General features: G+C 34.1%; 3 protein-coding genes across 12 annotated transcripts; 2 read left to right on the plus strand and 1 right to left on the minus strand.

Annotated features, from left to right (window-relative positions):
• The first annotated feature begins 86 nt into the window (after positions 1-86).
• On the plus strand, positions 87-14,549 carry LOC123227050 (probable DNA helicase MCM9). 9 transcript variants are annotated; one of them, XM_044651665.1, is made up of 21 exons: positions 87-285; positions 944-1,299; positions 1,383-1,485; positions 1,851-1,950; positions 2,059-2,197; positions 3,463-3,529; positions 3,884-4,058; positions 5,395-5,494; positions 6,125-6,222; positions 6,443-6,508; positions 6,876-6,971; positions 7,857-7,973; positions 10,951-11,023; positions 11,497-11,563; positions 12,305-12,386; positions 13,019-13,140; positions 13,224-13,291; positions 13,541-13,650; positions 13,736-13,783; positions 13,867-14,019; positions 14,314-14,549. In XM_044651665.1, the coding sequence occupies exons 2-21, from the start codon at positions 1,172-1,174 to the stop codon at positions 14,385-14,387; spliced, it is 1,986 nt and encodes a 661-aa protein (XP_044507600.1). In that variant the 5' UTR covers positions 87-285; positions 944-1,171; the 3' UTR covers positions 14,388-14,549. The 9 variants fall into 9 exon arrangements, 7 of the variants coding, with proteins under 7 accessions (XP_044507600.1, XP_044507601.1, XP_044507602.1 ...); XM_044651666.1 differs by having other exon boundaries at positions 6,876-6,968; XR_006504426.1 differs by having other exon boundaries at positions 13,859-14,019.
• Positions 14,550-14,639: 90 nt separating this feature from the next.
• On the minus strand, positions 14,640-18,277 carry LOC123227051 (dicarboxylate transporter 2.1, chloroplastic-like). 2 transcript variants are annotated; one of them, XM_044651674.1, is made up of 5 exons: positions 17,321-18,277; positions 16,270-16,583; positions 15,452-15,900; positions 15,047-15,175; positions 14,640-14,771 (listed from the first exon to the last, which is right to left on the minus strand). In XM_044651674.1, exons 1-4 carry the CDS (start codon positions 18,119-18,121, stop codon positions 15,060-15,062), a joined length of 1,680 nt encoding a protein of 559 aa, XP_044507609.1. In that variant the 5' UTR covers positions 18,122-18,277; the 3' UTR covers positions 14,640-14,771; positions 15,047-15,059. The 2 variants fall into 2 exon arrangements, with proteins under 2 accessions (XP_044507609.1, XP_044507608.1); XM_044651673.1 differs by having other exon boundaries at positions 14,640-14,817; positions 17,321-18,276.
• A 1,060-nt stretch (positions 18,278-19,337) lies between these two features.
• Positions 19,338-25,146, plus strand: LOC123228017 (bifunctional riboflavin biosynthesis protein RIBA 1, chloroplastic-like). The gene is made up of 7 exons (XM_044653203.1): positions 19,338-19,526; positions 20,260-20,611; positions 20,722-20,943; positions 22,352-22,674; positions 23,363-23,492; positions 24,079-24,375; positions 24,586-25,146. Exons 1-7 carry the CDS (start codon positions 19,486-19,488, stop codon positions 24,859-24,861), a joined length of 1,641 nt encoding a protein of 546 aa, XP_044509138.1. The 5' UTR covers positions 19,338-19,485; the 3' UTR covers positions 24,862-25,146.
• The last annotated feature ends 1,091 nt before the right edge of the window (positions 25,147-26,237 follow it).

Genomic DNA, 26,237 nt, shown 5'->3' on the forward strand with positions numbered 1-26,237 from the left:
TTTGTAAAAGAAATTGTGTTTTGAGTTTCATCAGCTTTCTCAGTTGTTGAAGCTGAATGGTTGAATACAAATAGGTTGAGTAATTTACTAAAATGCACTTGGGGGAAGATTTAAGCTGAGCTGACCCGAGTTTAGATGAAGCCCGTTCAAATGCAAAATGATAAGTCTAAGCTTTAGTTTGGTTGGTGCATAATAACATTAAAGGTGAGAAGAGTCATTGGAAAAAGAGAAAATTTGCTAGAGAAGAAGAATAGATTGAGTAGAAGAAGAAGAATCGTTATTGAGGTAAGTTTTGACATTAATGTCAATCGTGATTCTTTGTCAGAGTTATTCTTCTCCGATAATGCTTTTTTGTCTCTCAAATCAATGATTTTTTTTATATTTTATATAATTTATATACACACTCCAAATTATACCTTTTAATGTTAGAAGGGGACATTATAATAAATCTGTTAATTTTGTTACTCCATTTTCAAGGTTTAACAAGTTTGTTAATTTTCTTCAAAGTTTGAAATAAAACTTTAAAATTTTCTTTATTGTTAAACTTTAGTATCCCCAATTTTTTTTTTTATTTATCTTATAATATTTCACGTATAACATAAAAAATTACGATAAAATCACCAATATAACTAACTTTTTCCTAAACTTTCTTAGAAGTTAAGTGAACACACTAAACTTTAATTTTTAAGTCAAATTTGATTTAATTTATTTAAAATTTGTTCAAATTCATGTAACCTATTTAAAACACACTTCAAATTCTCAAATAAATTCACAATTTAATCATCTAAATAATCACAAAATCTATGTCTTTCATTCTAAAACCCAAAAACACTTCTTTCAAAATTTCAAAATAATCAGTATTAATACAATACTTTTTTTTTTTTTACTGTGTAAATTGATTGAAATAGAATGTGAAAGCTAACCTTTCCCTTTTCTTTTTTAGCTGAAATGTCATTGAAAATTTTGAAAACAATCTCAAGAGCCATGATGAAGGGTAACAGCGACTATGTGGTGCAATCGAGCAAGATTCATCGGAAACTAGGACAATGAATTAAAATTTGATTTTTATGAGGGTGTTTTTGTCAATGCACGATAAAAGGTTAACGTGTATAAATATCCTTGTTCCCGCCCAAACACAAGCTTTGCCGTCATTCCCCGTTCCCATCCGTCGATGGAGACTGAGAATGTGCCCGTTCACTTGGAATCTCTGGCGGCTTTTCTGGTTCGCCACTATTCCGATCAGCTCCGCTCCATTACGCTTTCTCCAGATCCCAAACTCCATTACCCTCTCTACGTCGAGTATATATTTCAAACTACCTAAAATCGACCCAGTCTTTTTTTTTTTTATAATTAACTTAAATTTCTGTCGTTCTTCTCTTTAGTTATGCAGAGCTAATGGACGAGGATCCTCCGCTTGCCCATCTCATCTTTTCCAAACCAACTCGCTACTTGCGTAACTTCGATGATGCTGCCATCTGGGCTCATGTATGTTCTATTTTTGCTGGCATGTTATTGATCTTTCCATTTTTAATTCATTAAATTGATGAATTGGATGTGGGTAATGAGTTCATAAATGTGTTGTTCTTTTATAAACGGACTTAAGACTTGAACTTAGAAAACCAGTTTAAGTGACCAAGCAGCATCATTACGAAATCAGTGTTTCTTGACTGGATTGTTCTTTTATCTGGAAAAGCTAAAGATGGAGACAAAATTATGGGTTTATCTTAATTTGTCAGTATTAGCTTTTTATACCGAAAACTTTGATTTGGGTGGTTTGAGCTCCTGTAAGCCTTTAGTCTAAATTTATGGTTGATGATTTTGATTTGGGTATTATGCTTGAGTGTATGTAGAAAATGATATTTGACAAGTTAAAGTTCTCTGAGAAAGGAGTTGAAAAGAAATTCATTTGTGTTCGTATCAACATTGGTGGTTCTCCGCTTGAATGTCCTGGTTTGTTTCTGTTCATGTGCTCAGCTTGTTTATTTCTTTCTTTTGAATTTGCATTTGTTGTTTTTGTTTTGAATGATTTCTTGATGATTGAATTTAAAATATTCTTAGAAACATTTCCAAGTATTGGACGTGTGAGAGTGAAGCACCATGGGATTCTTCTAACACTTAAGGGAACTGTAATCCGGTCAGGATCAACCAAAATGTATGAAGGGGAGAGGACATACATGTGCAAGAAGTGCAAACACATGTAAGTTTGATTTGTTGAATTCTACCTGCTCATGCTTATACCAAAATTCAAAAAATATTTCTCATATTTCTCTATTTTATATTCTTGGAGTTTGATATGCTTGCTATGATACCATTAATGATTATCTAATTTTTTAGTGACTTCATTTCTTGTTATGATGCAATGAGCATAAATAGGATCCAAGGTAAATGACTGAATTTCGATAATTGGCCATAGTGTAGTGATGGGAACATCAATTGTCAACAGGTTAGGATCCAAGGTAAATGACTTTAATACTTATCCCAGTGTCTTAACCATGGTGCAAGTATGACCCAGCATTATCCTTTGGGAAAATCACCTGTTATATTGTTGACATGATGGATGACAGGTACATATAAGGGTATAATGTCAACAGTGACCACCTATGCGAATAATTTAAAGGGTAGGGTTGTTTCCCAAGCTATCGACAAAGAACTGAACTTTTCTGAACCCACACTAGCTAGTGGCCTTGTTGACTATGATGATTAAGTGGTTGACCATTCTTACTCCAAATATGTTATCTTTTAACCAAATCGTTGAAGAATCCTTTTGGGTTTTCTAACTTTATGCATGTAATTTGGTACAGAACTAAATAGTTTTGCTATGAATAATTTGCCAAATAGAACATTTCTGATATTTCAAATTTAGAGAGATTTTCCAGCTGATCTCCATAAATTCCTGACAATATACAAGTTTTATGTAATTGAGGAAGGGAAATGATATAGGGAGACCCTTGGGTGAAAGCAGCACTCTTAAAAAAGGATGAGAGTCATAAGTGATCAATGATGTACTACTATCAGTATCCTCATGTATTGTTAGAATAATTCTACTTTAAATTTGATTTTGTTTCTTGCAAATATTGTAAATTCTGAAAAGAGAGTGCACGAGTATCAAATTTATAGTACTAGTGGATTAGCTAGCTTCCTGTAATATTAGAATACATCTTTAGCATGCATAGATGTCCTTTAGTTTTTATCCAAAAAAGGAATTTCCATTTTGATCCATTATGCTCTATGTTAACATGAACAACTCTCAAATAAATACTTTTTTATGGATTCAGTCTACTAGTTTCTACTTAGTATTTGCAAAAGACAATAGCATTGGCTATTACATTGCTGTACGTCTTCTTCCAGCATATGGTGATATTTTTTTTAAAGCATCTGATTATAAGATGCATGCTTTATGAAAGCCTGGTTGGCTGTTGCTAATAGTAGATCATCAGTTGTGTTCACAATGATTCTTTGTAGGTTTCCAGTTTATCCTGAGTTGGAAACAAGGAACTCCATACTACTACCATCCAGTTGTCCCTCTCAGGTTGCTTGTCTAATCCATGCCAGGTTAAGTCTCATAAATTTTTTGCCCTTAATAGTGTTTGCCTAATATGAAGATGAATTAGTTAAAAGTGACCTGATGTTGCTGATACCTATATGGTGTGTAAACATCAGCCCTATGTCTATGATTATTTCTAGAATTTGCTGTGAAATACTGTGCATTATGATTGGGATTTGAAAAATCGAAGAATGAATTTGATTGTTTCGTAACAGTTATATTGTTTAATTTTTCTTTTCTAATGAGTATTGGAGTTCAGTTATATGCTTTAGGTTTAGGTATATTCTAGTGATGTACCCTTCTAGAATTTGATAACTTATCTGTTCTCCCTAATGACAGAAGTCAAAACCTTGTGAAGGGACAAATTTCCAGTATGTAGAAAATACTATAATGTGCCACGATTATCAGGAAATCAAAATTCAAGAAAGTACTCAGGTTTTGGGTATTGGGGTCATTCCTCGTTCAATTTTGGTCGTTTTGAAGGATGATCTTGTTGACATTGTTAAGGCTGGAGGTATGACTTGATAGTTTGTATGATGCCCAAATTGTTCATTTTTCTTTGGGTTTTTTGTTATTATTTCTGTTTTTTTTTTATAATCGTATCTTCATGTATAGACTTGATATCATTTATGTGTTATTCTAGTTTTAATAGATGAAATGTAAAATTTTGAAAATTTTGGTTGATAGCATCTATTTTCCATTCCATATATTATTTTACTGATCAGATATAAAAAAATTCAACTTGGAATTGTATGTCAAAATCCAGTTTTCAGGATGGCATGGGTCTTTTTGCTTGAAACCAATCTTTGCCATGCAACCTTGGCTATATTGTGGTTAGTATGGTCAGGTTTCTGGGCTAAATTAGCTGCCCACAGGCCAAGTCAGCCTTGTGGTCCTTGAACATAGATCAATAGAGTCATATGGACTTTATTTCAACCTTCTTAACAATTTAACAAATAAAGATGCCCATTGTTGCAAAATTTCAACTTACCATCCTTTGGAAAACAGAAAAGAGGGAAGTATCTATAGTAGCCTAAGAGATTTCTCTCTTTGAAAGAGGTACAAATGTGTTAAATTGGGAAAAAAACTGTAGATTGCAGCTTTTTGTGCTTATATTCCACCTTTTCTTTGAGTTGAGTAAAAGAGAGTCTTGTTGACGGAATGTATTTTGTGCTTTCACTAATTTGATTGTAAGTGGAATTTGACATTAAAATAGGATGGTTTACAGGGTATCACCAACTTATGATCATGATGAAATGTTTCTACAATCAAAAAGCTGGCCATATGTAAATATTTGTGGAATTTAACATACTATATTGTGATGATTAGCAGCATACTAATATGAAGGCAAAGTGATTTATGTCATGCCACCATTTCCATGTCAATGATAATGATTATACCAGCATGCTCTGGCACCATCAACAACACTGGAAGCATGACTTGGTAGTAGTATCACTGTTTTGTCACCACCATAATTTTTTTTTTTTTGAATTTAGAGCATACAATCACTACCAAATAACTATCAGACTGGTATTGTGGAAATATCTGTGTAAAACTAGGCCATTGTATGTACATGTTATTTTCAGCTGAATTAAATTTGGATTTGAATACCGGATGCTAAGGCTATCAGCTGTTTGGACCAAATTCTCCTTAGAGCATTAGGTTGTTATTTTACATTGCTTGTGCCTGCTTGCTTTTTCCAATAGCTTTTTTTCTCGTTTCAGTTTTTATTTGTTTCTAGAAAGAGGTTTTTTAAACAGCATGTATGGAACTTCTGTCATGGATATTCTTCTTTTAACATTATATTTGCTTTGGATTAAGTTGTACTTCTTTGTGATGGACGGTTGCAGATGATATCATTGTGACTGGCATTTTGACAGCAAAGTGGTCTCCTGATTTAAAAGATGTGCGCTGTGACCTGGATCCTGTATTAATCGCTAATCATGTTAGGTAAAAGGTTCAGTTTTTCTTATTGGGTACATTCTTTAAAAAAAACAAAAAATTGATAAATTTGACTGGGCAAATTCAGAATAAGTTTTTTTTTTTTTTTTAAAGCAAACAAGGTATTATAATTTAACATATCAGTATTTATGATGTTGGTCATATCATATAAAAGTTAATTTAAAGAAATCTTTGCTTCCAAAAAGTATATTCCAAACCTTCATTATTATAATTTAAATTAATAGATGGTCAGGTAAGTTGAACTCATGGAAGCCCTGATTCTCAATGACTTGATTCTATTATCATAACACTTTTTAGCAAATCAGCTTAATATAGGGCCACTACTTATTAAAGCCTCACAATTATGGCTTCCTCCCTGCCTTGATCCTTTTTTGCTAGAGTACCCCTCTTGTATTTTTAGTTCTCTAATGTCATTTAAGTCACTCTTGTTGTTGCATACTTTTGGCCTTTATGCTTGTTGCTAGAATATTACCCAATTGCTGCCACTTATAACACCTTTTAGATCGTGTGTCAACCAGTATCTGCTTTACAATGTGGGAAGCTGAGTTTATAATAAAATTGCATCCTTAAATTGTTGTCCTTTTCATTATTCTTAAATTACATCCATTTCATCTTTAGGAGAACTAATGAGCTGAAATCAGATATTGATATCCCTGATGATATTATCATGCAATTCAAGCAGTTCTGGACAGAATTTAAAGATACCCCACTTAAAGGTAAAATTTTTTTATTTCTTTCCTATTATGAAATTAATAGAAAGCTTAGGATAATATGTGTGGGTTGTCCAGTGGATTTCTTATTGAGAAAGATTGACTTATATCAGCCATCTAATGGATCTTTTGTCGAGAAGATAATTTAGATGTTTTCTCCCTGTAAAGTATTCTGCGTGTATCTATTGTTCTTGTAAAATTTAAAAAAGTACTTTATTTTCACCAGGGAGAAATGCTATTCTACGTGGCATTTGCCCTCAAGTTTTTGGACTCTTCACTGTTAAGCTGGCAGGTACATCTTCTTCCCATGTCATGTATCTTTTACATTCTTTTCAACTTTCAATTTGTATAGTGGCCTAAGTTTAGATTAATAGGGTTTTCGTGATCTGTTCAAAGTTTAATAATTTTTTAGAAGATTAATGGAAACCGCCCTAAACCGATTGCTGCTATTAACCATTAAACTACTAGATGTGTGTGTGTTTCAAAAATCTTGATAGAAACTCTGGATGTCAATCTGTCATTTATGTAATCAAAGTTTAAAATGTTGTGTTCCCTTTTTTTTTTTTTTGGTCAGTATGTGTTGCTTCTTTTAATTTTAACTTTAGGATGTTTCGTAATTTTTATTTCATATGACTGCTTAATTCATTTTTTTCTTATAGTTGCATTGACATTAATTGGAGGTGTTCAACATGTCGATGCTTCTGGGACTAAGGTTCGAGGAGAGTCTCACTTGCTTCTGGTTGGTGATCCAGGTAGTTTGTACTCATACATAGGTTCAATTCCTTAGCTAGTAATGATTCTACATCAATCTCACAAGTCACAAAAGAAAGGGGAAATAGATTAGATTAAGCTGCAATTTCATGATAGGCTTTAATTTTATAATGGTTCTGAGGACCTACATTTGGTAGCTAAACTGAATTGTCTCAGTTACTGTTCAAAAAATGCTTATTATCACTTAACATGAAAGCTTAAGTTTATAGATAAGGTCCTAGCTATAGTATTTAAGGTCTAATATTGCCCTTCACGTGTACTTGTCTGTGTTTACATAACCATAACCACAAATGCAATCATAATCATAAGCACAGCTTGTTATACTTTAACTAAAATGATTGGGGGATTTATCATTAGAGCATTTGTTTCAACTTGGCTCTAACACCATGTTAGATTACCTTCTGATTTAAAAACTTAAGTTATTAGGTAAGGACGCAACTATTTAAGCTAATAACCATTACCTCACATAGTGTATGTTGCTTCACATAATTGCATTAGAAAAATTAATACTAGGCAAAAATCTGGCTAGAAATGGATTTTTCAGTATTTAATACACTTTTAATGTTTTTATTTGATCCAATAACTTGCTTTCACATTCCCAGAATTGGTTAATTGTTTGGTGTGTTTTATATCTTAGTTGGAAAAAAAAAACATCATGCACTAAATTAACTATTGCTATGTTTTTCCCCTAAAATTGTATATACAGATGTGTGTGTGTACACACACACACACACACATATAATCATCAAGCAAATACATATATATCATTTTTATATTAGGTCTTTTAAGAGCCAACAAAACATTTGTAAAATAAATAATACTTGTTAAATTAAGATAACTGTATTGAAGACAACATTTATATTATACAGGTACTGGAAAGTCTCAGTTCCTGAAATTTGCAGCTAAGTTAAGTAACCGATCAGTTATCACTACTGGGTTGGGAAGCACTAGTGCTGGATTGACTGTTACTGCTGTCAAGGATGGAGGTAACTTTTTATAACGCTTCACAATGAATCAATATGTTAGAATATCCGGAATATTAGTAACATGTTCTCAACTGGTTTCTTCATGATGTTCCTTCACATCTCAATATTAGTTCTTCTAGGATAAGTCACTGGGCTTAACTGACACACCTAGAATATGAATATCTAGCAAAAATATCATTTGTGTCTATCAGTTGTTTTCTTTGTCTTGATACTTCCAAGTTCTTTTATTATACTACATTGCTTACATATAATACATTAAGGGGGGGGGGGGGAGTCCTTGTCTTCTGAATTTACTGTACTAGAACTGAAGAGATGATAATTTAAAACAGAAACTTGGTATAAACCAATTTTAACTGAGGACTCACTGGTATTTGCTTCTCAGAACTCCTAATAATTGTCACCAATTGTGTGTTTACTCTTGTTAATGTATATGATGGAAATGCCTTTATTTTTCAACACTGACCATAATATTTTTTAAAGTGTTGTGTTATTCCTTCTTAAAATTGACAAAAGTCATTTTGAGGTTCATTCTATTCTAAGTTAAAATCCAAAGAAGAAATGAAGAAATCATAATTGATCTTCCTGTCTTAAAAATAAATTGATTTATCACTTGTTAACTTATCCTTGATCACACCTTCCCATATAAATTTCAAAAACATTTGGTGAGATAGACAAGAATATGGGGTGTTTTTGCCAGGTTGATGAGACATCTTTTATCTTTCAAAATATTGGCACACAAATTATCAACACTACCATCCAAACTTCACCCAGCCATTCCTGACCTTAGAAAGAATACAATCTGGTCCTGTACTGTTTGATATTTTCATCTTTCTCAAAATCCCATTCACTGTTAATTTCCTATTCGTCAAAATCTTATTCACTTTTAATTTCCTAAAGTTTTGTATGTACTTAAGATTCATTACTTTCCTGGGGTTAACAATATCTCCTAAATATTCCATTTGATTCACACTGAGCAACTTACCACAATAACACATCCACACTTTTCTGGTAGTCTCCTTTACCTTACGATTCTTAAAGTTGACCTGTTTTAAATTTCTTTTCTCTTTCTTGTAGCTTGCCTAGTTTGTAAGTATCTTTCTCCTTTATTAGTCCCAAATCTATAATACAATTTATCATAAGCCTTGGATTTGTTTTTCCTAATTGCCTCTTAACTATTGTGTACCTTTTGTAAGCTCTTCATTCCTGCATTTTGGCTGACTAGGACATTGCTGTTTGTTATGATTGCTACCCGCTCCTTATTATCACATCAAGCAACAAGTTCCTTTTGAAAACTTTGCCTAGTTCTTGGTTGTTAGTTTCACAATTTAAACATCTAGGACCTCTAATTATGGTGTGTGTTTAACTACTTGAGAGCATCATGCACCTGATTAATTTTACACAAATCTACTTACTTTAGCTTTTTAAAGTGCAATGGGGATTTTGTCAGTGTCATCCCACTTTTGAAAGTAATCAAGTGTTTTTCTCACCTTTTAAGGAACTGCTAAAGAGGTCTGCTAAAAAATTTCACATTTTTTTTTCTAAGGTGACCATTTATGCTCCCCCGCAATTTTTTTTCATTCTTCCAAAAATATTTGCTTTGTGCCTTCATTTGATCATGTGTAGCATCTCCACTAATAATATTGATTCTTTCTTTCACAAAACAAGTTTTTACTAATATAGCCTTGTAATCTATTCTCTTTCTCTCTCAATGTTGATAGGAAAATGAGAATATAGATGATAAAGAAACAAGTTATATTTGTGATCTCATTTTTTAAATCCTTGTTTATGTTCACCCTGAGCTCATTTTTGTTCTTGTTGTTCTTTCTATGAAGAAGTTTACTTTTAAATCTCAATTGCTGTGATTTTCCTCTTATCACTTTTGAAGGCAAGCTATACTGACTATTCTCCTAGTCAGTGTTAACTAGATTCCTCAGTTGTTTCTGAAAGCAATCATATTGTCCATGTTACTAACTTAGTTTTGATCTCTTGGACATTTATCTTTAACCGTATTTTTGTATAAATTAAGTGAATGTACCTTATTGCACTTCAGATTCATATGTTAATCTAATGCTTGAATTCTATAGAATGTTCTATTCGACCATTACCAAACTCCCATTGCACTTTCATTTGATGTAATAGTGAATTGTATTTACTATTCATGTCTGTAAGATATGACTATGGCCTTATGTGTAATAGCCCGAACCCCACCGAAGAGATTTTTATCCACTCTAGGCCTAGCCTACACAAAATTGCTCTTGGGCTTATATAAGCATCCTTCACCAAATGTCTAACTAGTTGAGAGGACCTAAATTGATCCAAAATTTCACTAACAAGTGATGTGAGAGATGATAGATTCCCCACTTTGTAGACCTTGCATTGTCATTATGTCATCACATCGCTCAATCAACTCATGAGCTTACCATTTATACTAGTGGTAATAGCTCAGACCAAGTGAGTTAATATTGCTTATTTTGGGTCTAACCCTCGTAGATTTGCTTTTAGGCTTCATGTCTGTCAATTAAAATACATCTAATTAGTTAAGGGTCCAAAAGAACTAAGTTCTTATATGCTAGATGTGAAATTTGTTACTGTTAACCCACATTACTACTCATCCTTTATATGAATCTAAGGCCAAATGTGTGATGACTTGATTCTTAGGCATGTTGCATTTCGTTTTGATCAACAGGTTGTGTGATTAATGTCAATTCAAGAAGCTTTCACTTTGTTTAGTTGTTGGTATTTTATATATCATCTCCCTTTGTTTCATCAAAGCTTACAATTAAAAAAAAAAAAAGTGAGATTGAGTTAATTTAGTGTGGAATATTGTGTCGGTGCTCCCTAGTCAATCATGATGTCACATAATATTCATTTGAGGTTTACTTGAAATCTTTGGATAATACACATTTTGCAAATGATCTATTTTTGTCTTGGCTGATGGAGGTCACATAATATTCTAATCATTTTATGATATCATTAGGGGAATGGATGTTAGAAGCCGGAGCCCTCGTTTTGGCTGATGGAGGTCTTTGCTGCATTGACGAATTTGATAGGTAGTCCCTTTTGAATGGCTGCATAAAACAACTCTTGATTAACTTTCATTTATGCTGTATCTATCCTGGATTGTCCAATCCAGTATTTTCATTTATGCTTCATTTCATGTCAAATAATTATCACATAAAAAATGATGTTAAAACCTGAAAACTTTTGCTTCTGATTCTTTTTTGCTTTTGATATCAGATATATACATTGTTTCCCGGTTAGGGGAAGTTTTACTTCTTAATTGCTGCTTGGGATTATTTGTTTTTTTGAATTTGATGTTTGCATATTCTTCTCACCAATAGAGATATGAGATTTGGCTTGAAACTCATTTCTTGGCACAGTTATTTTAATCATTAAGAGTTATGCCAGATTTGCAAAGCCTTAAACTGGGATCAGGGCAACTGTTGGTTGTCTTGTTTCCTAGTGCTTGAAATGCAGCTAACCTTGGATTCTTCCTTCTTCTGTGTTTTCCTTCTTTAATCAGCATGAGGGAACATGACAGAGCAACAATACACGAGGCAATGGAGCAGCAAACTATTAGTGTTGCCAAGGTAGAACAGTTTCTTAAATGATGGTTTGCAAATAAACTTCAAAATTGGCATAGCTTTGTGATCAACATCCTTTTATCACATCTTAACCAACTGTAAATGGTTTCATTCCATGATTTCACTACCAAGCTTTCATTGAGAAACATCAGGACCATACATGGGAAAAATGACTAGACATGGAACCACTGTTCTTTAACCCAGAAAAATGGAAAAAGAGTGAATCATCTGAATACAACCTTTTGAATGGTGTCCCTTTTTTGTGTTATATAGCCTAGTTAATCATGGAATATATATTTCGAGCAATAAAATAATTGATTTAAATCATCTAAATATGTCAATCATGCCATACTTCTTACCATGTAGAATGAGTAGGTTGGTTCTCTTCTGTTGCTAGATTATACATAAACTTAAAAAAAAATTGAACTTATGCTGTTTTATATCCCATTTTAATGGATGTTGTTTTGCATCTTCATATAGCAGTAGCCCTCTCTGTATTACAACATAATTGTGTTTTTTTTTTTTTTTAAATTTTTGGGCATGTTTGTTATGTTTCAATGTATTATATTCTATAATATTTCTCTGCATATTTAGCTTAAATGAAAAGTTCACTGGTGATCCTAATAAATTTTTATTTATTTTTCCACTTCATTTAAGATTCTTTGAGAATAAAATTAATATGCTTATATTATGATATATTTGGCACCAAGTGTAAGCATGGCCATTGAATAATTTTTTTTTTTCCAGGCTGGCCTTGTGACCACTCTAAGTACTAGGACCATTGTATTCGGTGCAACAAATCCCAAAGGGCATTATGATCCTAATCAATGTATCCATTTCATTCTGAATATTTGACATAATGGTTCAAATTATAATTTTTGGAAGAGTGATGTTATGTATACTTATAATAAATACCAATTCAGGTACCACTAATGATGTGTCACCATGTGATTTAGAGTTATTTCTCTTTGATTCAAAATCATTCAATCATATGATGATACATAACTATTGGTGCTCAAATTGGTATTCATTATAAGTATATATAATTTTATTGTTTTTTATTATGCTAATATCTTTCATGCTCCATAACAATAAAACTATACATACAAACTTTTAGTATACAATTTGATTACACAGATGATGTATCTTCTTGTGATTGGATGATTTTGAATCAAAGATAAAATGATATCCGATCATATGATGACTCATTATCTATGTATACAAATAGTATGCCAAAAGTGTGTATGTATAACATTACTCTTCACATAATACTTTCTAGGACTTCAAGGTTGTAGTCTTGTCTGAGCCTTCATCTAACTTATTTCTTACATATTTTGTATTATACCCTTTTTAACCAAGTCTAGCTCCTTTTGTGAGCACAGCACTTTTTGTTCCGTAATTGAGTGGATCTGACTTATTTCTTACATGTGATTGGATTGTAACATTCCTAACCCAGTCTAGCGCTCTCGGTCAATACAACACTCTCTGGTCCCTTATTGAGCAGATTTGACATAGTCCTTGTCCTTCTTGACACAAAAAATCCTGAATGGGATGCAGTTGTATCATCTCACATTCTTGCTGAGGTAATATGCACCTAATATCGTGTATGTTTAAACTGAAGCATTTGAGTAAATCCAAATATTGGTTGGCTTGTGAATGAATGCAGGGAGAACCAGATAAAGGAAAGCATGAAGAACAGATAGGAAATGTCTGGCCACTTTCAATGCTTCGCAGGTAAGTCATTCCCTTGATGGAGAATGACATGTGATTTAGTGTCCAATTTGAGCGGGTCCAGAAGGTCTCTTCACTATCAAACCTTATAAAATATCTAGAACTACATTTGTTCGCTAGTTTCTTTGACGCCATTTGATGTTTTTTACTTTCTGTGGCTAATGACTCGATTATGAACATGTGATTTACTTTGAAGCTATAGTATCTCTTTAAGGTAAGGCAAGGATCTTAACCCACTGCAAATTTTCGTAGGTACATTCACTTTGTAAAAGGATACTTCAAGCCAGTCCTTACAATGGAGGCAAAAAAAGTCATCTCAAGCTATTATCAACTTCAAAGACGATCTGGAACTCAAAATGCAGGTTCTTCAGTAAATCCCTTTTGCTAAATGACAATTATCAATTTATTTTTTTTATATTTTTTTGGTTTATATTTTCAACATTACAGCTAGGACAACTGTGCGAATGCTGGAAAGTTTGATACGCCTAGCCCAAGGTATGTTGCCCTCTGTTTTGTTCATTCATCCATTGTGGACTCCATTTCTTCCCATTGCAGTTGTTACCCTTTGAGTGTTGCAGCTCATGCAAGGCTTATGTTCAGAAATGAGGTTACTCAATTAGATGCCATAACTGCAATTCTATGCATTGAATCATCAATGACTACCTCAGCTATTGTCGACAGTGTAGGGAATGCCTTACACTCTAATTTCACAGAAAACCCTGATCTGGAATGTATCCTTGTCATGCAGATATAATCATGATTGAAGATTTTCTTGAGTATAGATTATACTTGTGACACATGCTGATAAATATGAATTATGTGTCCCGAAATGCTTCAAAACATAGATGAACTTAAATTAGGATTGGATCCAGTGACCCTTGCCATTATTGTTCACATCTGAAAGTTTGCTTATTGCAGAATAATGTTGTTAGTAGGTTGAAGACATAGATATGTCTGGTTAGGGTGTATAATTTAATCTCTCACCTGCATGGATAAATGATTCTTGAATACTTAACATTCCATAGATGCCAAGCAAGAAAGGATAATTCTTGAAAAGCTGAGATCAATGGAAGACGTTGCCAATATGGAAGACTTGTGAGGATGAAATCGTGCGGTGGTGAGGATAATTTTTGTTCGCAAAGTTGTATCCACACCAGCCCTTTAATGTTAAAGTGATGTATAGAAATTATATTTTTGTTCTGGAAAGTTTATTTTAATTGAAGGCTTAATTGAAGCAGTAAGTCGTATAATTAAAACGCCATGTGGTTTTTGCTTTTAGGTTTTTTTATTATCATTCAATCAATCCTCCCTCTTTGGAAGAGTATTATAAATAATCTGATGTATTATTATATAATTAAATTATTATATATTTATTAATACTTAACTGTATTAACCAACCGTTTGTACATGACAAATTTTACTCCCTGTCACCCTCGGTTCTTCAATGTGAAATGAGCTTCGATGGTTTTCTCCTGTGAAACTCCTGCAATGCCATTTCTTCAAAGCCAGAACCAATAAGCATGCTCAAACTGTAGAGAATATAGTCACATTAACGGTGCCCCAAAATGAAAGACTTCATGCATAATTGAAGCGGCAACACTATTGTTGACAAAAAATCCCTCTAATCATAGTTTCCAGAAAAAAGAACAGAAAAATCCCTCTAATTCAGAAAGTGATGATGTCACCAAAATTTTCTTTGACAAAAAATGATGGGCTCAAGTTTTCCCTGAAATACAACATACAACATGGATTACTTACAATGAGTTAAGAATTAATAGAGTCCCAAAAATTTCCACCAGAAAGTTCCAACTATTCCCCAGATGAGAGCATTGATGACAGCCATAACAAAGCCCATTTTGAATACGTCAGGAAGATCTACATAACCAGCTGTTACATGACAGCAAGTGGAATAGTTCAGACCCCAAGAAGAAAAAAGGTAGAATATTCCGATATGAATTATAAGTCACCATGTCATGATAAAGCAGAATGTATTTTACATAAATGGAAGAAAATGCTACTTAAAAAGATTCTGAAATTGATCTCCTTCTCCAAAGCATCAACCAAAGTCATAATAACTCAGATTTATAATTAACCGTTAAAGAGAACTCACAAATTATATAAGTGAACAGAAAATAAACATAATGTGGGGTAACAAAGACTGACCTCCATAGTATACAGCAGCTTGTCCACTACTATAATGTGTTATAGCACCGAAAAGATTCGTATTATAAGCCAAAACCTGTGCTGCTAATACACCCGGCACCCCAGCTGCCAAATGCATGGCAAGAAATGCAGAATATAAAGCTCCCACATGGCCAGTTTGACTTGCAAACATGTAGTGAATTAGAAAGTAAGATGCCTGAAGAACACCAAATGCAGTTGGCCAGCTCAAAGAGAAAGACTGAAGACACTTGGCCACAGAGTCAGACATCCAGGTTACTACACCAAGATTCGTCAATTGGCCGGCCATACCTACCAAAACAGCAAACCAAGTCAAGGTATCCCATGCTGATTTCTCACTTAGGCAATCATCCCAATTAAGGACTCCCAACGAAAGAAGTATTGATAAACCAATCATCGCAGCTACAACACTTGGTATTCCAAGAGCATCTCTACATATACAGGTATGACAGAAACTGTATCAGGCCATTCCCTGTTGACTAAAAAACAAAATTTAATTGATTTTTCTAAATGAATATGATGAATGTTTGCACAAAGATACGAACTTGTCCATCCTCTGTTAATGAGGAATCCCAAGTTCTGTAAAGTACTGGAGTTCCATTATTCAAAAATTATCCTAATCTTCAATTACTAATTCAATTCCATTATTTCCATTATTATCCTAATCCTAACAAACTTCTTATAGGTTTATGTTCATCAATTGTCTAGTTATATCATATATGTCACATATAGGTGATTCTGACTGTTATGTATTAAGAACATTTCCGGTAATTCATGAGATTTTAAGAGATAATCCTTACCCACTGACCCACAAGGAAACTGCAAGAAGCATTGTCCCCATCATGATCCATTCATTTCTCGTGACAGGGCCCATATTTTCCAGCTTCTTTGCAGCTATAGCAGGGGCCTCCGGGGTGTCTTTGATTTCAGGAGGATAGAGGCTGTATAAGATAAGGGGAGTGGCTAAAAGACAAACAATAGCAGGTAAAGTAGCAGCCTTAAACCAAGACACCCAAGGACTTGAAATTATCACTCCAAGTTCCTCAGCCAATTTGAGACATAGTAAATTTTGAGCAGCAGCAGTAAGGAATAGAGCACTAGAGTTTCCAGCAGACTGTTTTACATACACATAATCGTTCAGCGAAACAACATATTGAAGATGTCAACAGAATATATAGTTGACAGGTATTCACACACTGATTAAATTAGAACAAGAAAGAAATCAATTAAACAAGGCTATTTTTCACTATCCAATATAAAACTTTAAAAAATAATATAGATTAGTAAGAATAAAATTTCTTTACAAAAATGAAGCAATTAATTTCATCATAGATATGCCAAAACAGATCTTTTGAATATGTCGCCTAACCTGAGAAGAAAAACTTCATGGATATATAATTATCATCCAGAACATATGGGGAAAAATAGTACCAGAACTTGTTCAAGATTTCGAAACAAAAGTACATTTTATATTTCCAAATTATAAGCAAACAAAAAAATCTACTAAACAAATATCTTTCTTCCCTGAAAACACAGGCAATTTGTTCACAGGTCCAAGCCAGTATCAGATTAAACATCAGCAACAGCCACAAACACCCATGGCCCTTCCAATGGCACGAAAGAAAATGCGTGAATGTCATAACAATAAAGAAACAGATAATAAATAAAGCCAATCCACCAAACAACACATATGCATAATACAGCAACGCTAACACATTACAACATATACAACAGGGTTTTGCATCCCGCCACCGTTACTGGGATGGTTTTAGTAGCACAAATACTTGCATTGTGAATAAAAAATTAAGATAAAACCCACAGAAATAAACTAAGAGTTAAAAGAACACTAACCTGAAACTGAGACTGAATAAGATAGGAGCCGAGCTTCCTTGAAGAGGAATCCCCGGGCTTACTCCCAGCTGACAACGACAATGACTTAATAATTGGCAAGAAAACCCCCCCAGCTCTCGCTGTTGTACTGGGCATAGCCGGTGCAATAAGTGCCTCACTAAAAGTCAGTCCGTACGACAATCCCAATGTACTCTTCCCCAACCACTTCACAAAATAGGTCGCTATTCTATCCCCCAGCCCCGTCTTAACAAACCCACGTGCAAAAAAGAAGGAAATGACGATCAGCCATATGACGTCATTGGTGAAAGCGCTGAATGCAGTCGAAAACGTAAGTGTTTTGGTAACTATAGACGTCGTTAACCCCAGAAACGCCCACGCGCCAACCGGTAATGGGCTCAACACAAGGCCAGCGATTGTGGAGACAAAGATTGAGAGGAGTTGCCAGCCCTGTTGGCTAACTTGAACCGGCTTAGGGATGACAAAACGAAGAATGAGACCGATTGAAATAGAGGCGATTAGAGGGAGGATTTTTGCTCCTTGTGGTGGAGGTGGCGGAGTCGTGTGAGTAGCCGGGACGGTGGATGACGTCTCGATTTGAGAGGAGTGGAGTGTGAAGTGGGATGGCGAATTGGGTTTGTGGGGTTTTGAGAGTGGGGTGAAGAGAAGGGGATTGGAGAGTGTTCGGAGGATGGGTGATGGGGATTTGAAGATGGGTTGGGGAGATTGAAGGTAGGATCGAGAGGGGAGAAAGAAGGAATAAGTGGTGGCAGTGGAGAGAGAGTGGAGGGCGAAACTCTCCATTGTAATTTGTGTTACGGAGAGAGAACAGAGAGGACGTGAAATGTACGATAAGTGTGAAGAAAGAGAAGCGGATTTTGTGGGGCAGTGGAAATTACAGAGCAGGATGGATTATCTCTATAGTGGTTGGAGTAAAGGGCTTTTTGTTTGAAGGTTCAAAACTTAAAAAAGAAAAAGAAAATTATTTGAAAAACAAGTTAATTTAATGATGACCTTCTTCTTCTATGATTCGTCTAAAATTGAAAAAATAAGAATTTAAATATGGCTTGTAAATAATTCACTGTAGAGATCACTGAATGTACTCAAGAAACAAGAACTAATTCATCAGCTCTCAATGTTTTTTTTGACCTTTAAATACAAGTGTTAATAATAATCTTATTTTATTTATTTAAATTCAAAACTTGAGTAACAACCGGTGCAAGGCAAATTCAGAGTCAAATAAAATTAAGAATTGGTGGTGATGGCGCCAACATTTATTATTTTTATTTTATATAAAAAACGCGGGCGTGTTGTGGACCATGCCTCTTTTCGCCTCCTCTCCTCTCCTCTCCTCTCCCTTCCTAGCCCATTCATTGTTTCTTTTTCCTCATCTTCTAATTTCCTCACCCGCCTAGAGCTTCGCTCACCTCACCCACCTGCCTCTATTTTCCTCAACCCCTGATATTTAAACAAATCACCAAAGTTTCCTAATATTTTCGAAATAACAAAAATCTCCCTCTATTAGTGAGTTGTTAGTTAGTAGTATGTATACATACCACTATAATTTATAACCAGTCAAGATGAAATTCAAAATTTAGTTATTTTTTAACTGAATTTGAATATCAATTATTTAATTTAAATTGACTCTTTTAAATTTAAAATGATCTTGAATTAAATTCAAATCAATAAGACTACTTATCAAGTTGTGACTATTTGTTGCTTATTTAGATTATGACTAGTTGTCACTATTTATCTTATTATATCCATACAGACTTTATTTGTCCATAATAAAATTTTCAAACCAAGCTAAAGTTAACCTGAAATTTCATATTGAATTTAGAAGCCAAACACCAAGCTAGGCCAAACTAGTGCAGTTAGATTAAAGCCCTGATTCTAAATGGACCAAAGTGATAATTTGTTCAACCTCAGGGATGAAGATCTTTCTAACTGGGCCACGAATGGGTGACAAGAAAGGCCAACGTGACCCGCGTGTATCTTTATGTTCTGGTTAAACCAATTCGCCATTACATCGTCATCTCTTTCTCTTCTTCTTCCAATTTGCCTCCTCTCATTTTTCATATACCCGCACAAAATATAACGCGCACCCTTCTTCATCTCTCTCATTCTCTAACGATACAAAGCGATTCAGCATTCAAAACTCAACAAAAATGGCTTCCATCAGTCTCTCTCTAGCTCTCTCTCGTCCTCTGTGAGTCCCCTTTCACGTTCCTTTCATTATTTTACAGCTTCCCCGTTCCTCTTATTTGACTTTGTGCTCTGTTTCGCTGGATGTAGCCAATGGGTTCTCTTTGTTATGCGTTGTGTTGTTTGGATCACGAGAATCAACCCTTTTGTGCGATTTGTATTGGAATTGGGAGATGGGTTCTTGAGATTTTGATTAGATCAAACTTTTAAGACAAGATTTTTGCCCTTTTTATTTGTGAAATGAATATCATTTTGTTTGATTTTGTTTATAAAACAGGTCAAATCCGGTTTTTTTTTTTTTTGTCAGGATTGTGTTTCAAGTTAAGGTTACGGAACCTGGTAGCTGCAAAAATTTGTAGAAGATTATGAACTTGCCGCATTTTAGCCCATAATATGTTGGGGATGACAGATTAGTGAAGCATACATAATCTCATTCTTGTAAATATTATTTATCAACTTCTTTTCATCTGCAAAAATTTGTAGAATATTTCGAACTTGCTGTATTTTTAGTCCAATTATCCTTATTTCCTCGGGCTTCATAGATTACGCACCTACTTTTAGATTGCTCCAGCCTTAAAAAATATGAGCACTTGTTACTTATTGTGTTGAGAATAAAGAGATATTTGTTAATTTGTATTGTGAAGTGGGTGAACCTGAAATGAGCTTGCAGCACTTTGTACTGGGTGTATTTCTCTTTTTGAGTATATTTAGATTTTTTAACTTTTACTTTTATGCAGAGCATGCAAAAACTCTAAACTTTTCAATGCAACACCCTTGATGCAACTAACTGGTAAATCATCCATTAGTATCAAGGGTGTTGGGAAGGGCAAAGCTATGTTGATATCAGGAGGGGGTGACCTCCTCTCCTATCCCAATGGCCATAACCTTGCAATGAAAAATGCTCTTGTTGATGATCAATCATTTGGGATTGAGGTACAACCTGATGTGATAGCATTGGGAGCCCTTGCAGCAGATACTGCTCCCACGACTGTTGGGTTTCCGATTGATAGTGATGACTTTGATTTGGATTCCCCCACAGAAGGTTTTTCTTCCATCCCTGAGGCCATTGAAGACATTCGCCAAGGAAAGGTCAGTTGTTTGAGTTTGAAATGGTGAAAACCTAAGGATATCTATGTCTATGTATCTTCCTTCAAAATTTTATATTCATTTTCCTTTACTAACTGGAATTAGCATTCCAGCTTGTTGTGGTTGTGGACGATGAAGATAGAGAAAATGAAGGAGATCTAATAATGGCAGCTCAGTTGGCAACACCTGAAGCAATGGCATTCATTGTAAAGCATGGAACAGGAATAGTTTGTGTGAGCATGAAAGGGGAAGATTTGGAGAGGTTGGATCTTCCTTTGATGGTATCACAAAAGGAAAATGAGGAGAAACTTTCCACTGCATTCACTGTCACTGTGGTATGTATACTTCTCACTTTGGGTTATAAATTTGGAATAAATAATTTTTTTCTGCACCATTAGGGCTATATTCGAATCAAGCTCGGTTTGAACGAGCCCAAAACGAGTTATATATGAATGAGCTCAAGCCCGAGCTCGAGCTTTGAGCCGAGCAGCTTGGCTCGCAAGCCAAGGCAGCCTGTTTGCAAGCAAAAAATTTTAAACTTGCACGCCAGATAGGTGTTGAACCTATGACCTTCTGCTTAGGAAACAGACACTCTATCCACTGAGCTATAGGCACTCTTGCACTTTCTTCTTGGTCTTTCTTAGATCTTAGAGCTTTCTTGGCAGCTTCTTGGATTTCCTTGATAAACTAGCTGGGGTTCTATGAACGAGACAGAAATCTGATAACTTTTTGCAGGAATGTTTTGTAGCGTACTATAATATTTGGCTCAAGTTCAGTTGATACTTGAGATAGTTAGATAGCCACTTTCCATTATGACTTGATTTGATCCAAATTGTTTCAATATATGAGTTAGGTTTATTTTCAAAAACGGGTGTTTGAATTAATCAAAATATTTGAATTTAAGCTTATTCAAATTAAATTATTTTCAAACTGAAATTGAGTCTTAATTCTGTGATTTTGAACTAATTTTTTAATCTCAAACTAAACCTTTTGTGGGCTCTTTTTAGACCATCTCAATTGGTAGACACAAAATTTAGTGAAAAATTTGAATATGAATAAAGCAAGTCATGGGATTTTACAAATGAATTTGTATTGGTGGCTTAGAAGTCAAAAGATAGTATTCTTTTTCTAGGTATTTTTTAAAGTACCTTTTAAAGAATACTATTCATCTTTATTTGCTGTATTTTTATAGTGTTAATTTGTTACATATTGAACAGAAAGCTCGTTTGATATTTATGTAGTTCGATTTTATTAGATGAGTTGTTATAGTTCAATGATGAAGAATTCCATACTTTTTGAAAAGGCTCGTTTGAGCTCGTCAAGCTTGGCTTGTGATCAGACTTTTTGAGTCTACCCAAGTCGAGCTCACGAGTTGAGTTCCAGTATTGAATTTTTTGGCTCTTTGAACCCGAACCCAAGCTTCGGCTTGGGCTCGGGCTCGTTTCAACAGTAACCGAGCTGAGTTCAAGTTCGGTTTAGCTCGAGCTCTGCTTGGCTCGAATCCAGCCCTATGTACCATGTTGTTCCTGCTGGAACTAATCATAATGTTCCTATTAACTCTTTAAAAAAGATTGTCATGCTATTTGAGAACTTATAATATGTGATACCTACTACCTGTATGATTAAGTTCTAGGAAGATCATGCCCCTTTCTAGTTGGCTTTTGATGTAGTTACTTGCTATTGCTATTTCTCAGTCTAGTCTCATAATTCTGATGTTATCAACCTGTAAATTTATTTGTGAAGGATTCCAAGCATGGGACAACCACAGGGGTGTCAGCTCATGATAGGGCAACTACTGTATTAGCTCTTGCTTCTAGGGATTCAAAACCTGAGGATTTCAACCGGCCTGGCCACATTTTTCCTCTGAAATACAGGGAGGGTGGTGTGTTAAAAAGAGCTGGACATACAGAAGCTTCTGTTGATCTTGCCATGCTAGCTGGATTGGACCCTGTGGGAGTTCTGTGTGAGATTGTGGATGATGATGGTTCCATGGCTAGATTACCAAAGCTTCGTGAATTTGCTAGGCGTGAAAACTTGAAAATCATATCTATTGCTGATTTGATAAGGTAACTGCAAGATTTTTTCTTTTCTTTATTTTACAAAGACCTTATGGGGTTGATTTTTTATTTTCACTTTATTCAAGCTAAAAGTATAGTGGAGAGACTTAGTTTTTCTGCAATGTGGGTTTGTGATGTTATTGTTATTTTTTAGTTAGTTGCATGCAAAAACTTGAATCTAATTCTTTCAAAATGTTGCCTTTTTTGTCTAACTGAATGTAAATATGCTAATTTTTCACCTTTACAAACTATGTAAAAGCAGTGAATTTTTTATTACTAAGTTTAAATATTGGGTTTTCGACTATAAATATTTGCATAGGAATATGGTTATTTGGATTCATCCAGATTCCAGATTGCTTCAAAATATGCACCTGTCACTTGTAAAATTCTATGCTAACTAGTGCCTTTGTTCTATAGAGGTTGTTAGTATGGATGGTGTTAGTGAATAGTCCAATCAGACAGATTAATGATGGTCTTGACCATTTCCATGTATTTGTTTCTGGCACTACTGAACTTGAGCTCATTTCTTTTTTTGATACCGTCCTTTAATTTGCTCCAGTACATGATGAAACACTATTAAAACAAATCTAAACTTGTGAAGTCATCATTTTAAGGTGTAACATTCTTCTTATTATTATTTCCTTAAATTTGAATTTTATATATTAATGACTGTTCCAATATGGTCAATTATTGGCAGGTATAGGAGGAAAAGAGATAAATTAGTAGAACGTTCATCTGCTGCAAGAATACCGACAATGTGGGGGCCATTTACAGCTTACTGTTATAGATCAATCTTAGATGGGATTGAGCATATTGCAATGGTTAAGGTAAGGAATATTTATGTTTGATAATCAACTACCAGGCACCAAGATTGATGTAGCTGTTTTCAAGTAGGGAAGTCTGTTTAACAACAGCTCAAAAATCTGTGGGACTTAGTGTCAGGATCCCATGTTTTCGTGATCTTAAGCTGTGGACTTGTAGTTTTGTTTGCCTTCTGCTTGAAATGGATTGAGATTGCAAATATATTTGGTGTGATGTGTTTTAGACTCTTAACTTAATTAGAGTAAGTATATGATATTTCAATTACCCTTTCTTATCTCTTGTTGTGAAAAGAACAAAATCTCTCGCATGTTAGACTATACTCACAGTTGAAATTTTATTTTATTTTTATATTATTGATGTTATTAGTCCTTTATTCTGCTATTTACTTATGGCAAAAGTTTAGAGTACAAAATGAATAATATGATGGTACTTGTCTTTTCCATTTTGTGGAGGTCTCTCCGGGTTTCATAATTCATGTCATATAACAATAACTCAGTACCATTGAATACAATTTTCTTTTTCATTCTGAACTTAGATTTGTTTCTTAATCCTTTATCTTGTGAGAGTAACTGAACCATGTGCTTCCGACAGGGTGAGACTGGGAATGGTCAGAATATTCTTGTGAGGGTACATTCTGAATGCCTCACTGGAGATATATTTGGGTCAGCCAGGTGTGATTGTGGTAATCAACTTGCACTTGCAATGCAGCAGATTGAGGCTGCTGGTCGAGGTGTGTTGGTTTACCTCCGTGGGCATGAAGGAAGAGGCATTGGTTTAGGTCATAAGCTTCGATCTTATAACTTACAGGATGATGGGCGGGATACAGTGGAGGCAAATGAGGAACTTGGGTTGCCTGTTGATTCCCGGGAATATGGCATTGGTGCACAGGTAAATTGGATTAATATCTTGAAGTGTTTGAAAGTTGCATTAAGATGAAAGCTTTCATGATGCTTTGCCCAGCATTTGATATCGCATTTTTTATGATGCTTTTGTGTATGAAATATTTGGAACTCAAAATAACTCAGTATATCTATCTGTTCACTACATTTTTCTTATGAAAACTGTTGCAATGTTGAATATATTTGCTTATGCTTGCAGATACTAAGGGATCTGGGTGTTAGAACAATGAAGTTGATGACCAACAATCCTGCAAAGTACATTGGACTCAAGGGTTATGGTTTGGCTATTGCAGGAAGAGTTCCGCTGATAACTCCCATCACATCAGAGAATAAGAGATATTTGGAAACAAAACGTGCCAAAATGGGCCACATGTATGGACTAGAATTAAACGGCCATGTAAATAGTCTCATTAGCAGTAATGGTAATGGTAAACCAAGCAATGGTTCTTCATCCGATGCTGTGTCTGATTCATAGGCCATTCAGTCATGAAATGAGGATGAATTCTGACATGAAGGAAAGGCAGAATAAGCTTTATTGCCTAAACCGGTTAAAGATATCAGATGATTTCATTTCTCTGCAATACTTCGTCCAGATTCAATATTGTACTGAGTGTAATATTGTTTTTGAGGTTACTGAGGAAGAGGGATTCATTCATTTTCTGTACAAGAAATCAAAATTTTATTTGAGTTTGGGTTATGCGTGATGTAACATATTTTTCTTGGTATATGAATTCTGTGTATAGAACCTTCAATTCTTGTATTTCTTTGAATCCTTATCATTTTCTGATAGGTCATGTAGTCTTTGACAGAAAGTGATGCGCATTGTATTGAGATTTAATATGATTTTGTGCACTGTGGCTGAAACAAGTATATGAAGAGAGTTTTCAAAGCATCATCATAATTGGTACCTAAACAAGTACGCATTATACGTGTACATAGTGTTATTCTAAGATTTTATTTTTTCCTTTTAAACTAGTGGTTTAAAACTGATAGTGGGTATTGGCTCAATGAAGGGTTGGTTTGGATTTTTATGGATGGAACGATAAGACAGATGCTTAGATTAGTGAATTGTATAAATAAATATTAGAATAATATTTAAAATAATTTTATTTATCTAATTATAAAATTTATAATCTAAATTGTATTTTATCAAAATTGAATTTGGTTTGATAGTCATGGATGTCTATAGGCGTTGTGTTTGAGTCTAAAAAATTTGCTTTTGTTGAAATAGTCAAGACTTGTCATATTGTAAACTATTCCAATCGTTGGTCGTAATAGTTCTAATCACAATAAGTTTATATCTCAATAATTCAACTGCAAATCGTATTGATCCTCAACAACTATATCAAAAAGAGATATTTAAATTTTTAGTTTTATTTTAATCTGTGTATACATATATACTATTTATCTTAAATTCTAAATAAATATACCATAACAGTAATATATGTTTTTTTAAAATATCTCTTTTAACGAGACTTATGCAAAGAGATTTTCTATATTTTTTTCTTTTTCCTCTTAAATTTTTTTTTTACAACTTTAGAATTGTACTATAAAAAATAGAATAAATATTTCAAAAATTAAAAAAATTAAAAATTAAAACAGATTTCAAATTAAGAATTCTTTGAAGTGATAATATAAAAAAAAAAAACGAGTTACCGAAATTCGGTCACATCCAATTTACCAAAATTAGAGCTCAGTTAATAGGATTATCAGATAAATAATTGATAAATATAGTTTAAAAAATCATTTGGTGGGGTTTAATTGGAAGAATGAATGGTTGACGTCAATGAAGGGTTGGATCTTTCTCTGAATAAATATTTAAAGATTTCTTTTCTTTTTTTTTTTTAATTC

The sequence above is a fragment of the Mangifera indica genome, chromosome 10 (assembly GCF_011075055.1).
Source record: "Mangifera indica cultivar Alphonso chromosome 10, CATAS_Mindica_2.1, whole genome shotgun sequence".
Classification (NCBI taxonomy): Eukaryota; Viridiplantae; Streptophyta; class Magnoliopsida; order Sapindales; family Anacardiaceae; genus Mangifera; species Mangifera indica.

Bases quoted from the DNA above. Each gene is read 5' to 3' on its own strand.
- LOC123227051 (XM_044651674.1), bottom strand. From the start codon at position 18,121: ATGGAGAGTTTCGCCCTCCACTCTCTCTCCACTGCCACCACTTATTCC. The intron at 16,584-17,320 runs GTTAGTGTTCTT...TATGTAAAACAG, and splicing joins TTATTCAGTCTCAGTTTCAG to TCTGCTGGAAACTCTAGTGC. The intron at 15,901-16,269 runs GTAAGGATTATC...CTGTATATGTAG, and splicing joins GTTTCCTTGTGGGTCAGTGG to AGATGCTCTTGGAATACCAA.
- LOC123228017 (XM_044653203.1), top strand. From the start codon at position 19,486: ATGGCTTCCATCAGTCTCTCTCTAGCTCTCTCTCGTCCTCT. The intron at 20,944-22,351 runs GTATGTATACTT...TTATTTGTGAAG, and splicing joins CTGCATTCACTGTCACTGTG to GATTCCAAGCATGGGACAAC. The intron at 23,493-24,078 runs GTAAGGAATATT...TGCTTCCGACAG, and splicing joins AGCATATTGCAATGGTTAAG to GGTGAGACTGGGAATGGTCA.
- LOC123227050 (XM_044651665.1), top strand. From the start codon at position 1,172: ATGGAGACTGAGAATGTGCCCGTTCACTTGGAATCTCTGGCGGCTTTT. The intron at 13,651-13,735 runs GTTCTTCAGTAA...TCAACATTACAG, and splicing joins ATCTGGAACTCAAAATGCAG to CTAGGACAACTGTGCGAATG. The intron at 13,784-13,866 runs GTATGTTGCCCT...TGAGTGTTGCAG, and splicing joins TTTGATACGCCTAGCCCAAG to CTCATGCAAGGCTTATGTTC.